Consider the following 17,255-nt stretch of genomic DNA (forward strand, 5'->3'; position numbering starts at 1 on the left):
AATTCCAATATATCCAATGTAAGTTGTCAAGGTTTTTGTTTCTTTTATTGTCGGTGTTTGGCTAATCCACTTGTCTGCCCTGTACGGTGTCATTTTTACTGCATAGGTCCATTTTAAAGAATAAAATAGCCTGGTCCACGTCAATTAACATGCTTTGGAAGTACTCTGTAGGACATTTCAGTTATAATGGAGATTCAAGCAATTGGTTATCCTAGTGACACTTGAATTATCCTGCTGTTACAGTCCAGCTTCTCCTTTACCATGAACTTGCCATGAAGGACCTAATTCATCACTACTATAAGCAGAGATATCTCTTGTGTAATCAAAGGTGTGGCGTCCACTTATGCCAGTGATGAATTTGGCCATTCATCTTTGATTTGTGGTCTATTGGAACCACAGTATTAAGTCAACTAACTTCCATCTCTCTTCAATCTAGACTGTTTCAGAGTCGTAACCCTCAAAGTCATCTGCTGACGCAAGGTGAGGCTAATGCTGAACTATCCATGAACTACACTCCCTCAAATAGAATATCTTGCCATAGTGTTTTTAATGTAGGTTTGGGTAAACTCCAAGATAGATTTAGCTTTTTGGAACTATAAGGCTTCTTTCCCTTATAAGATACCTGCATAAGATGTGTAGCCATGTTTGTGGCTTCTGCTTCTTCCTCCCCTAACTGTTTCATAATCCTAGGGAGTTTTGCTCACTTCCCCACTCCCCAAAAAAGTGTGTGTGGGGGGGGAATTACTAGTGGCTTCCTTAGTACTAGCTCAGCTGCACCAGACATGCTACAAGCCAATGAGAGAGAGCTCTCCCGTCGGCTTAATAACCACCTCCGCAAGAGGTGGTAGGTATGTTGGTGAGAGAAGCTCTCCCCCCTTGACCTAGTGTTGTCTACATGAGTGGATTGAGGTTGGTGTAACTGTCACTCATGGAAAAATCCACTTCCCTGAGCAACTTAGTAATGCCAAACTAAGTATGTAGTGTAGACCAGGGGTCGGCAACCTTTTAGAAGTGGTGTGCCGAGTCTTCATTTATTCACTTTAAGGTTTCGCATGCCAATAGTACACTTTAGTTATATAATATATAGAGACACCTTCTAAAAAAAATGTTAAACTATTGTTGTATGTAAACAAGGTTTTCAGAATGTTTGAGAAGCTTCATTTAAAATTAAATTGCTGATCTTACACTGCCGGCCCGCTCAGCCCACTGCCGGCCTGGGGTTCCGTTCACCTAGGCCGGCAGCGCGCTGAGTGGGACCTTGGCTGGCAAGGGGCCAACAGCCAGAACCCCAGACCGGCAGTGGGCTGAGTGGCTCAGCCCACTGCCAGTCTGGGGTTCCGTCCGCTGGTTCCTGCCAGCCAGGTCCCGGCTGCTGGCCCTGCTCAGCCCACTGCCGGTCTGGGGTCCCGGCCCTGTCCACATGGAGAAGGTAGGTACCTACTCTCTGGTTCTAGCCATTCTCTTCCTCTCTCTGCACTGAGAAGAAGGTGGGAGTGCGCTGAGAACAGGGCTGGGGGTGAAGGAGCAGGTTGGAGTGCAGGGTCTGGCCAGGAGCTAGAATGAGGGAGGGGGCTCAGGGTTGGGGCAGGAGGTTTGGGTGTGGAACGCTCTACCTGGGCAGTTCCCATTTGGTGCGAGGGGTACAGGTGGGAAGGGGGGGGGGGAGATGCAGAAGCTCCCGTTTGGTGCTCAGGGTGGGGCTGGGATTGTGGGGGCGGGGTGTAGGGCTCGGGGTGTGAGGAAGGGGCAGGGGTCATGGGTGTGGTCCCAGCCCCCTGCCCTGAGCGGCTCACGACAGGGGGCTGGAGGGGATATGCCCTGATTCCATCCCCCTTCTCCAAGATCCCTGGAGCAGAGAGTGCGCTGTGGCTCCGCTTTTCCCTCTCCCACTCTGTAGCAAGGGCCGTCAGCTGATCGGCAGGGCGGGAGAGAAGGAGGGGAAGGAACCCAGCACGCTGGGGGAAGAGGCGGGGGGAGGGGAAAGCTTGCCTGCCCTGCAAGGAGAAAGTGGTGGGCGGGAGGTGGAGAAGAGCAGGCCGGGCAGGATTTTTAATGACAGGCTGCTGTCTGCCAGGGTCAGCAGACTGGGGGCTTGATTTTTGCTATTGTTAATGGACAGCAAAGGCGCTTTTTTTTTTGGTAGCTTAGTAATGTCCTTAAATGTAAAATCGTATCTACGTTGTCTGTTCTAGTTGCTGCCCCAAAACAACTTCACAGCTCCCAGACTCCAAATCAAATGGCTCCTAGAAAAGATGTCTCAGAATCTGGTGACCCAGCCTGTCTCTCCAAAAGTCAGGTATCTCAAAATTTCTAAAATCAAAGACTTGAGAAAAGAGCATCTTAGTAACTATTTTAGAGGCCTACAGGATAAATTCAAGATGGTGAAATCTGAGTAAACAGACCACCCGCTTCCACCTCCAACAAACATGGTATTTAGGGTACATGGGCATTTAGAGTACATTATGCCTTAACATAAATGTACAGACAAGCTAGTATCAGGACACAATTCCTAGCCACCTTCACCCCACAAATTTCCATATATTAGAAGCAAAGCATGATCTAGCTAGTATACTTCAGTAGTAGGGTAGGTTATATAAATTGCAACAAACAGCTACACAAATTTTGATTCTTAGTATAAAGATTAAATAAAAGTAATTCCATCTATTTCAAATATAAAACTTCTGACAGGGTTAAGAAAATAGCTACAAGAATGATTTAAAATCTTGAAAACCTGCCTTTCAGTGAGATTAAAGTAGTACATAAGAATGGCCATACTGGGTCAGACCAAAGGTCCATCTAGCCCAGTATTTCTGGCAAACAGAAGCTAGGGACACCATCCCTGCCCATCCTGGCTAATAGCCGTTGGTGGACCTATCCTCATGAATTTATTTAGTTCTTTTTTGAACCCTGTTATAGTCTTGACCTTCACAGCGTCCTCTGGCAAGGAGTTCCACAGGTTGACTGTGCGTTGTGTGAAGAAATACTTCCTTTTGTTTGTTTTAAACCTGCTGCTAATTAATTTCATTTGGTGACCCCTAGTTCTTGTAAAGTAAAATCTAATTTATCCAATAAATGGTTGAGTCACCTCAACCATGTTCTACAAGTAGCTGTGTGGGAAGAAGACTTGTGATAGCAGAAGACTCTTTAATCTATCAGAGAAAGGCATAAGACGACCTGATGGTTAGAAACTGAAACTAGACAACTCTTGTCTAGAAACAAGGTGTTATGAGGGCTTGTCTACGCTTACCGGGGATTGACGCGCGGCAATCAATGCATCGACCGCAGATCACTCCCATCAACTCCTGTACTCACCCTTCTCGATCCGGTGAAGGGAAGTAGATGGGAGAGCATCTCCTGTCAACATCGCATAGTGTGGACCCCGTGGTAAGTAGATCTAAGCTACGTCGACTTGAGTTATGCTATTCACGTAACTCAAATTGCGTAGCTTAGATCGACTTTTCCCTGTAGTGTAGACAAGGCCTTAGAAGTGGTAGATCATCACCACCACTTGGAGTCTTTAAATCAAGGTTGGATGTCTTTCTACAAGATGCTGTAGCTTAATCACTAGGTATGGGCTTGATGCAGGGGTCACTAAATGAGATTCTATGGGCTGGCTTTGAAGGTCAGACTAGAAACATGATCATAATGCCCTTAGAGCTACAACCTACCTACCTAACCCAGTAGTCAAAATTACTACATCAATTTGTTATCTTGTATTGTCAACAGTAAATCTAATATGCCATCGTGCTGCCCATATTATCTAGTTTGGTTAGGTTCCTTTGGTCTTGACCAACTTAATTTTGTCCTTGGCAAGCTTTGCTCCCTCACTGGCTGCCTCTGCTTCCAGATCACTGCTGGTCCTAAAACAAAACTTTGTGCACCCTGCTGTTAGCCTGTTTGTATGATGAAAACTTGACCTTTTTTCCTACTTTGTTTCTTAGATTGGTATTGGATTCATGACAGTACGTTACTTGTTAGGTGCTGACTAGTTCTCTTCACAACCTCTTGTGAAGGACCCCGTTAATTGGTTTTCCTTAATCCACTATTAACGAGTCCTTTCTGCATGCACTACAAAACAGTTTGTTCTATTTTCAGCCTTTCTCTGTGGTAGGGGAAAGAGACTCTGGCAGCAGGACAGTATACGGAGTAGACCGGGGAGGCACTGCATAGGTGTGTGGGGAGCCATGTAGGGTACATACTCTAAGGGTTGAGGTGTATCTTTACTTGCCTAAGCAGTGCCTCGCTATCTGCACTGCTACTTATAATCTTGCGTGGAGGGCCATGTACTGCATATATCAACACCCTGCTGTAAGGAGTTTTCAATGTAGATATACCCTTATGTTAAATCTTTATTTGCTATTACAAACTTACGTGAACTGTAAAATGATCATACGCTTAACTGAAATAATCGCATGCTATTCTCCTGCCCCTGCTTGGGTCACAAGAAGGACTGAGTGTAGTAACCCTGGCCCTGGCATTAGCACCTGCTGCATCTGTGGTGTAGCAGCATAGAATGCTGTCTTGGGGGTGGGGAGCCAGTGAGAGGACAGCTCAAGCTGGAGAGTAGGGGGCAGCTTGGAAAGTACCCAAAGGGGTCAGTTGGAAGGTGGTTGGAGAAGGGGGTGAAGAGAGGTTGTGCTGGGGTGAAAAGAGGATTGACTAGAGGAAGCTGGACCATCAAGGGCACTGTGGAAGGAGCTCGGCCATGAGGGGCAAAAAGCCTATGGCCAGTATGCAAATTCCCCTCCTTGTGCACCGAAGCTCTATGGTTCTGGAGCTGGTGCATAGCCAACTATATCCAGATTATCAGCAGCCTGCTTTTCTAGGCATCCCGAACACCATTGCCAATGCCCTCGGCAGACACGTCTCCCACAACTGCAAATGAGATCTGGACACTCAGGGCCTCCATCCCCATCCCTAGAATATGTCTTGGCCAGAGATCGATCTCTTCACCACCTCTGAGAACACTGTGTCCTCTCTTCTGTTAGGGGGAGCTGGGTACCACTCCTTGGGGATGCCTTCCTTTTACTGTGGGAGAGGAGTATGTCTATGCCTTTCCTCCAGTGCCCCTAATTCTAAGGGTGATGAACAGGATCAGGCAGGACAAAGCGAGTTATTCTCATAGTACCTACCTGGCCAAGCTTGGCACCATCCGTTACGTGCTTCAGTTCTGTATCCAGTCATTTGACCAAGCTCCTGACCATGCCTGATCTCCTATCTCAGGAGGCAGGGCGTGTTCTTCACCCCAGCCTGGTGGTTCTGTCTCTCAGAGCCTGGGTCCTGGATGGATCTCCGCTATAGAAAGTCCCTGATCTATGGAGATGCCGCAGGTTTTACTAAACAGTAGAAAAACATCAATCCACACTACTTAACTGCAAAAATGGAAGCTATTCACCCACTCAAGCGGTCATTACAATCTCTGGCCTGAATTGGTTCCTCTTTCTGGATTACTTGTCAGATCTGAAGACATCTGGTTTATCCCTCAGGTTGGTCAGTGTACATCTGGCTGCTATATTAGCCTTTCATCCCCCGTCAAGGGATTCTCTACTTTTGCTCATTTGGTATTGTCCAGGTTTATTAAGGGTCTGAGTAATCTTTCCTCACATTAGACAGCCCACTCCATCCTGGGACTTCAACCTGGTTCTCGGCCACCTGACGAGACCTCTGAATCAATGGCTACCTGCTCCCTTAATTTATCTATGAAGATGGACTTCCTAGTTGTCATGTCAGCTCATAGGACTGGGGAGATTGGTTAAGATGAACCTCTGACGTAACCTTAGGTAGGAACCTGGGATGTGGACATAAAGACTTAAGAACAATGCGGGGGACAAGGCAGGGGTGAGGAGAAATCTGCCACCAAAGCTCCAATCTGTCCATCTACTTCGGGGTGGGGGGGGAGTTCTCCCAAAAACCTCACTGTTCTCAGCAGGACTTGTACTTCTATACTCTGGATTTTAGAATGGCCTTAGCCTTTGACTTGGCTAGGACTAAGCAGTGGAGTAGATCAGCTAGACTTCGGTCTAAGGGGACTCCCATTTCTGCTCAGACTTGTGACATGGGTATCGACAGCTGTTACAAGTGCAGGTGCTCAGCCCCCTAGGGACTCAAGGGGACACAACCATATCGCAAGTGACCTCTACTGCAATTTGTGAAGAATATTCCAGTTTGAGAGATGTAGGACCCGACCACACCTATTCTTTAGTCCATACTTTCTGGAAGCATTATACCCTGCTCCATATCTGATCTGATGTGGCACTTGGATCTGCACTACTGTCTTCAGTTTTTGATCCTGTTCTGATGTCCCCAAGGGATACTGCTCGGAAGCCAACTGAAGTGGAGCACCCACAGGGACACTACGTGAAGGAAAGGTTACTCCTCCTGTGCAGTAGCTGTAGTTCAAGATGTGTTCCTGTGGGTGCTCCACCCCTCTCTGCTTCTTCCTGTATGTGCTTCTTCCTCTCTGCTTTGGTTGTGTGTCTCAGCACACTATTACTGAAAAATTGCTTGCTTTCTCATTTTTACCATATAATAAAATAAATCAATTGGAATATTTAATATTGTACTTACATTTCAGTGTATAGTATACAGAGCAGTATAAACAAGTCAGTCTGTATGAAATTTTAGTTTGTACTGACTTTGGTAGTGGTTTTTTAATATAGCCTGTTGTAAAACTAGGCAAATATCTAGATGAGTTGATGTATCCCCGGGAAGAACTCTGCATACCCCCAGGGCTATGGGTACCCCTGCTTGAGAACCATTAGTTTAAAACCAACAGCCATTTGTAGTTGTAGGTTACTCATTTTGCTACACAGTTGTCCTGGAGGTGTTGAAAACCTGACTTTCACTTAAGTACAGGAGGCTTTGTGATCAAATGGCAGCCTTGTGGTTCCACTTGCTTACAGTCCTTCTTGCTGGTGCTGAAGTCACTATACCCACCAATACACCATTTAAAGAAGTAGTTTGGTAGCAGCTAGGAATCCCTGAAATTCTGTAGTGCAGGACACAATGCTTGCCATCGCAGGTGGAGGGGGAGGGAAGCAGCTCCCACCAGTCATCTTATGATGATGACATCCATGCTTTCTTCTGCTTTGATAGTGCTGCATCTTTTGAATTTTCTTTTAAGGATATGTGCTGTGATTCACTTCTGTGGATAGGACTGCTTAAAAACTGCCTGTATCCCACCGTTCATCTTTAGTAAGTGCTTTAAGAGCCTTTCTGCTAACCATTTGTTCCTCTTCAATCCAATTCAAAGGTCTGCATTAGCCATTGCCACCACTTTCCCATCCATTAGAGCCTCTGTGAAGCAGTTTATGAAGTCCAGCTGAGTCGCATTGCTTGCAGTAATAAAATCATTTGTTTCTGTTGCTTTTACCGTCATTGTACGTACATATGTTCTTGGTGTAGTACTCACTGTGATAGTGTCATGGGCGCGAGCGTCTTTTGGGCTAATGCACCTACTTCACTTTCCATGCAACATTCTCACTAAGTGACTGCTTCGTACAGTTTCTCTCCAGTCTCTTATGTGGAAACTGCTTAAGGGATGCCCTTGGGCTTCTGGCTTACCACAGGAGAAGCAGCTGTTTTCGGAAAAACATGCTATGGGACCTAGTATAAGGCGATTCTCTCCCATAGCTGGCACTTTTCCCAGCATCTTCCTCTCCAATCTTGTCTGATTCAGTTTATGGGTGCAGGTCTTATAGCATGTAAGGCACCACCAAGTATTTTCTCCAAAGATTCAGCTACTAATTGGTACTCTTTGTCTCCCCAGTTGATGCCTAAGAACGATGACCAAAGTAAAAGGATTTTGATATAATTACAATCCCAGTGTAATTTAATTGTTAAGTAAGGATGTGCATAGCGTTTGTGCATGGATTCCAGGAACTGCTGGTGGCATGCTGATGTCTTAACTTGTGCCTCATTACAACTTTTTGGCATAATAAACAAAGCTGATAATTAGGGCTGTCAAGCAATTAAAAAAAAAAAAAATCGTGCCGTTAAACAGTAATAGAATACCATTTATTTAAATATTTTTGGATGTTTTCCACATTTTCAAATACATTCATTTCAATTACAACACAATACAAAGTGTATTCTCACTTTATATTTTTGATTACAAATATTTGCAGTGTAAAAAAAAAAAAAGAAACAAAAAATAGTATTTCAATTCACCTAATACAAGTACTGTAATGCAATCTCTTTATCATGAAAGTTGAACTTACAAAATGTAGAATTATGTACCAAAAAAAAAATGCACTTAAACAAAACCATGTAAAACTTTAGAGCCTACAAGTCCACTCAGTCCTACTTCTTGTTCAGCTAATTGCTTCGGCCGCCATTCCACTGGATGAGCATCCATGCCGATCACAGGTTCTGCTCGACAACAATCCAAAGCACTGCAGACCGACACATGTTCATTTTCATTATCTGAATCAGATGCCACTAGTAGAAGGTTGATTTTCTTGTTTGGTGGTTCAGATTCTGTAGTTTCTGCATTTGAGTGTTGCTCTTTTAAGACTTCTGAAAGCATGCGCCACATCTTGTCCCTCTCGGATTTTGGAAGGCACTTTAGATTCTTAAACCTTGGGTTGAGTGCTGTAGCTATCTTTAGAAATCTCAATTCGGTGAATTGAAATACTATCTCACCTTCTTTGTGTTTTGTCAAATCTGCAGTGAAAGTGTTCTTTAAACCAACATGTGCTGGGTTATCATCCAAGCCTGCTATAACATGACATATATGGCAGAATGTGGGTAAAACAGAGCAGAGCAGGAGACATACAATTCTCCTTGAAGGAGTTCAGTCACAAATTTAATGAATGCATTATTTTTTAACGAGCGTCATCAGCATGGAAGAATGTCCTCTAGAATAGCGGCCAAAGCATGAAGGGGCATATGAATTTTTAGCGTATCTGGCACAATGAATACTTTGCCACGCCGGCTACAAAAGTGCTATGCGAACACCTGTTTTAAATTTCAGGTGACATTGTAAATAAGAAGCGGGTAGCATTATCTCCCGTAAATGTAAACAAACTTTTTGGCTGAACAAGAAGTAGGACTGAGTGGACTTGTAGGTGCTAAAGTTTTACATGGTTTTGTTTTTGAGTGCAGTTGTATAATAAAAAACCTCTTACATTTGTAAGTTGCACTTTTGCAATAAAGAGATTGCATTACAGTACTTGTATGAGGTGAATTGAAAAATACAAATGCACTCTAAAAATGATAAAATAAAAAAATATAAAGTGAGCACTGTACACTTTGTATTCTGTGTAACTGAAATCAGTATATTTGAAAACTTAGAAAAGAGCTTTCATGTGATACCCAGCTTGACCCATTTGTCACATATCAAAATTTCCACCCATTGATGGAGGATCTGGCAACTGGGGCCTGGAGGCAGCAAGTACTCCCTGAGTTACCCCTTCTCCCCGCGATTGCACAGAGGGGCACTCCATTGATCAAATTATGATTCTGTAGATTTTTACGAATCAAGCAATACCTTCCTTACCTTTCTATCATTAACCAGCCCATGGAATTACATATGTTCCCAGACTAAGAAGGTTCCTGACAGAATCTCAAGTGGAGTTAGGTCCTCAGCTCTCTTTGAGAGGTGGGGCTTAGGCCCCACCCCTCTCTTCAACATTTACTATTAACTAGCTTAACCAGCTCCCCGTGCTCAGTATGCTGGCTCTTATGAATCCCATTCTTAGGCACCTGACTTTTCCTATGCATTGTGTAGGGAGCCTGGGTGCCTAACTTTGGGGTTGTGAATTACACTAAGGTCTGGTCTGCACTTAACATTTAGATTGACATAGCTACAGTGCTCAGAGGTGGGAAAAATCCAACCCCCCTGAGCAAGGTAGCTGTCACAACCTGATTCCCTGTGTAGAAATAGCTAGCTTCACAGAAGAATGCTTCCTGTTGACCTGACATTGTACAGGGAGGTGGTGTTCCTACAGTCACTGAAAAATTCCTTTTGTCTGTGTAGCATTACATCTGCATTATAGGGTTCTGCAACTATACATATGGCACCATTGTTTTGCTGGGATAGTGTAGACGTAAGTGGTGCGGTGCCAAAGTCTCCCTTGTGAATCCCACCCTCTCCATGATACTTAACTGTAGCTGTTCTTAACTAATGACTTGAACAGGGCAGGTTGTGATTCCAATTCAGCGCAGGGAATTGAAACTTCAGCCCAACCACAAAGTACTCTTGCTTTGTATAGTATTGTAGTGGAGCACAAGCTCTGCTGTAGTTAAGGTCAAGACCAGCTTTCTGTTTAATGCTCAGATCTTCCAAGTGCCCTAAAATCCACATGGTTATACAGATTGTCTTTGAGTTCAGTGTGCCTTATGGGGGTGTGGAATTAGGTCAGTGATCCAAATTTGGGGCCATTTGACCAAGGAGTACCTGAGATACAGCTTCACCCCCCCCCCCCACAAAAAACCCCCAGTTTTTCTAAAGGTTGACATTTTTTGCAACCTTCTTTTGCACACGGAGATCAAACCAGAGCAACCATCATCACACCTTGGTCTCAAGTGCTTGAGTTACCCCAACAGTGTAAATGCCACTCACCAACCCTGTGGGGAAAATCAGATTACAACATTAAATGGAGGATTAGTTTAGTTCTCTGGGTGAGTGGGGGCCTAAGCAGTTCTAAACCTTGTGAACCTACTGGATTATATTGAGTGCATGCAGAGGGAGGCTAAAGGGTTTGAAAGCTAATTACACCTCATGGGACCTGAGTGACTCAAGGGAGAACATTGCAGCAATTGGACCTGTGCACCACTTGGGCGCTGAAAGTTCAAATCCAATTGTTGGCACAAATCTTAAATTAAAAAAAAAAAAAGACTTGTTCCTCCAATCTGCTTCTATCAAAAGGCTTTGTTTACATGGGGAAAGGTAATCTGAGTACAGCAGACTATTCAGAAGGCCCTGAAACTATTTTTGAGGAGAGAATAAATTACACATGCCCATGCTGGGAGGGGAGGGTGCCTGGGGTGGAAGAGTAGGTGGGAATATGAGGAGAGGGTTTGGGATTCAGGGAGGGGAGGTGGTTAATTGGGGATGGATGAATAGGAGAGTGAGTGGGTGTGTCTAGTGAGGAGCAGGGGGTGGGGGTAAGGTAGACTGGGAGGTGGGGGTCACTGGGAGCTAGGTGAGTCCTATGGGACTGCGGAAGAACAGGGACGGGGCATTTGTTCAAGCCTATATACTTGTCTTGTGTGCAAGAATCTGTGGATCCCAGCTTCTCTAGGAGGGTCTGACCCCTCCTCCCCATCCTCTTCTATGAGCTGGGATCTGAGGGGATGTGTTCCTTTGGGGGTGTCTGAGCCACTCAGTTTGCCCCCACAGTGTGTGTTGGAATCTGGGGGGTCAGTCCATCTGTGGAGGTCTGAGCCCTTCTCCGTGCCCCCCATGTATGCCAGGATCTGGGGAAGTCCTGCTCCTCCGAGCGTGAAGCTAAGTAACATACCGTGTGAAATCGAGGGTGGTATGTAGCAAGCACATAGCAGCTGTGTGGTCTAGTGGAGAGAACATCGGTCTGGGACTCAGCAAACCTGGGCTATATTTCTGGCTCGGCCACTGACCTGTGGGATGACTGGCCAAGGCATTTTAACCTCTGTGTGCCTCAGTTTCCCCCATTGGTACACTGTGCATAAGGTTTCTCTCCTTGAGATCTACTGATGCAAAGTGCTACGTAAGAGTCAGGTAATATCATTACCTGGCCACAGGAGCATCTGAAGTGCACATTTACATGATGATTACACCTGCCTAAATGACCACCGACTCCTACTGATGTTACTTTCAGTTTCAAAAAAAAAAAGCATGGACGAAACTAAATGACAAAAATTCTTTGTTAACACAGAGTTAAGGTTGCCTGGTGGTATTTTGTGTCCTTCCAGGATGTCAAGTTCAGCAAATTCAAACTTGTGAAAACCAGGAAATAGAGAATTAAGGTGCACACTCATGCCCTCTTTGAGCAGTGCCCCATTATACTCGTAAAACATACTCATACTCTGCCTTTGCAATGGTCTGAACAGAAGTTACCTAAACCTGCCCTTCATTGAGTTTGGGGAAGGGTAAATGAAAGTATAGTGTTAAATGGTGCATAAGGGGAAGGATTTGTAACAGGGGTTTAAAACTTAGTAGATGTGGTGTTCTGTCTGTGGCGTTGGCTAAGTGCAGGTCACACTCATCTCCCGCCTAATTGCTGACAGTCCCCATGGCAAGAAGTCACCTGTACCTTGCTAGTGACACATCCTACACAACACTGCACTAAAATGAAGTGTACTGGATCTCTCAAGGTATGCATGCACCTCTTTTTCCTTTGATCTCTCCCACACACAGGGCTCAGAGGGAGGTGCTCATATATTACTCCTGAGGGCATTCTTCACCAAAAAAAAAAAATCAGAAAAATCTGCGCACGATATTGTGAAATTCTGCAAATTTTATTTGTCAAAATAACACTACGTAATCACACCAGTTTCAATTATTTTGGTAATTTATTTCAAAATACCTGTCAGCAAGTATGTCTGTAACAATACAGACACACACAAAAATTCCCCCAAGAGTAGAGTTTTAAAGAAACCACTATGACTACCCAGTTCCTGTTTCTTTGCCCCCTCCTCCCCAAGACCAGCCGGGGGGCCAGACACCCACACCCCCTCCCCCCTAGAGCCCAACCATAGTGGCCCCCCCCACCAATACACCCAAAATCCCTGCCCCCGAGAACCCAGTTGTGGGGGGAGCCCAGCCCAGATACCTGCACCCCCTCCCCGCCACCCAAGCCCAGCTGCGGAGCCCCCCTTGCCCAGATACCTGCCTCTTCTTTCCCACCCCCTGAGCTCAGCCGTTGTCCCCCAGACCAGACACCCTCTCGCAGAGCCCAGGGATCCAGAGGGAGAAACGGCTTGATGCTTGGTCCCACGGTTGCATGGAGTTTGCTGTGCGCTGCCGTCTCCTTCCCTCAGGGTGTGCTGTGAACTGCAGCTGCCAGGAACCCCCTCGCTCTCTCCCCATCCTCCCTACAATGTCTTCTATGTATGAAATGAGCTCTGCCGGGCCCAGCAGCCCCTAGTGGCGGCCAACAGCACTGCAGCCCATTTCTGTGGGGGACAGGATATTCTGTGTGCACAATGTTAATTTCTGCAAAATGCTGCATTGTGCAGTGGCGCAGAATTCCCCCAGGAGTAACAAATGCTCCCGGAGAGCTACAGCCCCCCACTTTGTCTCATATCACAATCACAGCTCTTCCAAGCTGCTCTGATTAATCCATCCACCATTCAATACAGCTACACCTAACATGGAAAGCTGCTAGAGTGCATGGAGATAAGTCCCAATGGCTATTGCCAATTCCATGGGGGCTGTGGGTGTATACCTTAAGTCTGTATTTCCTGGGTTTCACCAATTTGAGGTTTGCTAACTTGACGTTCTGGAAGGGTATGAAATACCACTTGGCAATCTTAACTGTAACTCAGTTTGGTTTTGTTTTGTTTGTTTGTTCCATTTAATGAGGTTCTGCATAGTTGTAGCTAATCAGTATTGGAATTGTCTTGGCCTATCCACACTTGTCAGCTAGACTGTTATAACTGAGGTTCCATCCCTATTGTGGGGGGGCTATGGTTATACTACACGCAGTCTCCAAGAAAGAAACCTCTAGATTTGCATATAAATTGGATACACTGTTCAGCTCAATCATGCTACAGTCTTGCACTTCAATGGTTCAGGATGGGAACATGGTTAAAAGGTGGCTTGCTTCCACCTGAAGTGAAAAACTATGGACTACTTTGTGTTGAACTCCATTGTCGTAAATGGCAGCATGGTGTAGTGGTTGTGAATGGCACTGGAGACTAAATTTTGCAACATGGTAAATCTCTGAGGCCAGTGTAGGTGGGGGGGTCCTCTCTCAACAGGAAGGAATAATGGTAGTGTGGTCAATCATCACTGTCTCACATCACTTGATAATGACCTTCGTGTCTCATAGGACCAGAGTTGACTGGTTCTAAAAAGGAACCCTGTCTGGCTGGAAGACTGTGGTGTGATGTAGAACCCTGAATGTATTAATATAGAGGAGAAGCTGTGCAGTGGCAATCCTCTGCTCTGTCAGACCCATGTGCCTTTCCACTGTAGGGAGGGGATGAGGAAGCCATCACACTACCACATTGGGGCAGTGAGAGGTAAACAAGATACAAGAGTGAGATTTGAGATTAAAGGATTGAGGAGAAGAGACTGAGGAGGCTTCTGCTGCCCCCACAAGTCCCTCACTTTAAACTAAGGTTACTAATCAAACTTGAGGGTCTGGTGAGGGGAACAAACCATGAGTCTGTTTTCTAGGTTTCATGCTGTCCATTCATTGATGGAATGAAACCCTTAATAGCTGGTATTGGTTTAATAACATGGCTAATTTTATAGCTCTACCTATGTCTGTTATGGGTCTTCAACTAGCTCAGAGTCATCAAAATTTGTAGCTTGGGAAGGTGGGGAGATCAATATGTCTTACATCTTTCAGATTTTATATTCTGGGCATCACAAAGTGTTCAACAGTGAAAAAGTGGATTTCCTGAATTCTTGGCTGAACAAAATAGGTGGACATTTTAAGACTAGGCTCTCAAAGCTTCTTTCTACCTTTTTAGGATCCAAATCTTTCTGCAGCTCAGTCTTCTCAGGATGGAGCAGGAAAAGTGTAAGTAGCACTAAGACACACTCAAGTGTGCTAGACAAATGTGCTTTAAAAAATAATCAAAGTCCTTCATAGTGAACTTGAATGCATCTTTCACACTTTTTTCTCCACAGAGAGTATCTTACCTACATTTCAAAGTCAGCAGTTCTTCCAAAGCTATCTTCGACCTCCAATGAATTTGAGCAAGTGGCGATGTACAATAAAAGTATGCTCATCTGTGAAGGCTCAGAGCTTTCATTTGAGGAAGTGAGAGCGAAGATTGTTTACCGAAAACAAGAAAGATTGAGACGACAAAAAGAATGGGGTACTTTATCTACTTCCCTTCAGAAATGTCCTTGTCCTTATCTCCAGGGAAAACTAGTTGGTTAAAGTAACTCTTCATCGCTGACCCTATTTAGAGGCCTGCATACACTCCCTAGGCCAAATCTGGCATCCCCTCTCCTGTCCAAAGAGTAGAAAAGGCATACATGGGACCCTGTAAACATCAGTGAATGTGTCAGATGAATTCCTTCTGTGACTTGAGGAACTTTCTGGGAGGCAGTGCCATTCAGCCCACCTGATAAGAGAGCAAGAGAATGGGACTAGGGTAAAACCCAGGATTCCCTAAACTGACTTCAGTGGCAGTGTCCAGTCAATCTTCTCAAACCCGTCTTTCCAATACAGTACAGCACGCTCTCTCCCTTCTCCCCTGAGGGGTGGAAGGAGTGGCACCTGAGGGGCAAGTGCAGCCTATGTGGTCTAGCAGCTGATTACCTTCTTCTTACAAACCACAGGAGGCTTGACTTTCCCAGATTTACTGGAGATAGTGAAGGGAGCCAGGAGGTATTTGTAGACAGCTTTAAACTTGACTCTCTCTCTCTACATTTCTCACAGTCCATTTTAAAATATTTTAATTTCCCTTTTTAAATTGAAAATTAAGAACAAATTCCACTCAGCACCAGAAAAGTCATACAACTGCATAGATCATCTCACACCTTCGCCATCCTTATCGCAAACAAATCCGTGCTCAATGACAGTAATGGAAGCGACACCCAGACAACCTTAATTCTTCCTTCTGCCATGCAAAACACACAAACGAATTGTACCTTTGCCTAGCAAACAATAACTACTCTACAAACCATGCAACGAACATAGTTCATAAATCAATTTTAGAGAAATACAGAACCCCAAAAGGGAAAACGCCTAAATAAAATCACAAGCAAGGAAACAGTCACCCAACACAAACATTTACCCCGAGAAGATAGAGTTCTGTGACACTGGTTGTCTACTGTTGACTAGCTCATAGTAGGGCTGGTGGGAGTGTGAGAAGCTGATGTATGTAGCTGTATGGTTTTATTTCTACTTCCTGATTAATTTAGTTTTGAACACATTATTTGCCTGTAGCAACCTAAATTGTAACAGCTTTTTATATATCTGTATTTTATTTAAACTAAAGCACCTCATATCTGAGGTGGGGAGAGAAAAGCCTAAATGGACATTCATTGCCTGTTTTTCTTATTATGGTCTTACCACCTTCAGAAAAAGAAGAGAGGGACTATGCAAAGAGAAAAGAATCTGCCATCCTTGAAATGCAGTTCTTGCAGCAGAAGCTGGAACAGCTCAGTCAGCTGACCAAAGACTATCCAGAGGCTAAGCTGGAAGAGGCATCCATGCTACCGTCTGTTCCAGATAGAATGGTGGTAAGTATGTACTGTGATCAGCACCAGCACTTTTGTATCAAGTAGTAAAGTTTAGCTTTCTTGCTACGTCTAACTTGGGTGTCTAACTTTAACCCACATGTTTTGCTAATTTAACTTGGAAATCAAGATTCACTGACGTACCTATTTTCCTGTTTTGTATTTGTCTGACATGGCTTTCAATATGCAATTTTAAAAATGTTTTTTGTAACTATTAAACCAAAAGCCTACTTAGACCACCAAGGGTTTATTTTTAGCTACACGTGAAAGTTACCTTTGTATGGTAAGACTGATTACTTTTTTGTTTCTGGATGGCTACAAGAGCAGTTTAGCAATGATACAAGAGTTTGCCTGTATGTTTGTTTTTTTTTTCTTGCAAAGGTTGATCCATGTGTGAAACCAGTTCCTGCTCTACAGCAAGATTGGACAGCACCTTCTCAGGTGACAAATCTGCAAACCTTATGGAGCCTGGGGCCAGACCAGCTGCAGTCAAGGGCTGCAGCAAGTACTTCAACAGCAGATACTTCTGTATCACAGCCTGTTGAAGCTGCTAGCCATCAGTCTGTGTCAGAGTCACTATCAATGGTAACATATGAAAAGGTCACAGGCGAAGCTAAACTAGATCTTGGAGAACTCCAGAATACTCTATTACAACTTGAGCTCAAGAGTCGTGATGCTGTTTCTCAGCCTATTCAGGAACATTCCGCCTTCAGTCATGGCCACTCTGTTGGACAGCAGTAAGTACAAATGGCCTTTCTAATTCTTGCTTCAGATGTTGCTCAGACTCTTTATAATTAGACTACATTACTTTAGCTGTGTATTTTGCTCCTATCCTTGATAGGTTGAAACTCTCTGCAGCTAGTCCTACTGTGAAACTATTGATGGCACTAAAGGAAATCAGCTGGTC

General features: G+C 44.6%; 1 protein-coding gene across 1 annotated transcript in view; it reads left to right on the forward strand.

The window, feature by feature from the left end:
- BUB1 (BUB1 mitotic checkpoint serine/threonine kinase) overlaps positions 1–17,255 on the forward strand; it is a 42,274-nt gene that overhangs the window by 3,928 nt on the left and 21,091 nt on the right. Inside the window, exons 5-10 of the mRNA XM_037896355.2 lie at positions 437–480; positions 2,193–2,296; positions 14,626–14,675; positions 14,786–14,976; positions 16,191–16,351; positions 16,730–17,085. Of these exons, the coding sequence (XP_037752283.1) occupies positions 437–480; positions 2,193–2,296; positions 14,626–14,675; positions 14,786–14,976; positions 16,191–16,351; positions 16,730–17,085 (906 nt within the window). The remainder of the gene's footprint in view (positions 1–436; positions 481–2,192; positions 2,297–14,625; positions 14,676–14,785; positions 14,977–16,190; positions 16,352–16,729; positions 17,086–17,255) is intronic.

This window comes from Chelonia mydas, chromosome 3 (genome assembly GCF_015237465.2).
Source record: "Chelonia mydas isolate rCheMyd1 chromosome 3, rCheMyd1.pri.v2, whole genome shotgun sequence".
Classification (NCBI taxonomy): Eukaryota; Metazoa; Chordata; order Testudines; family Cheloniidae; genus Chelonia; species Chelonia mydas.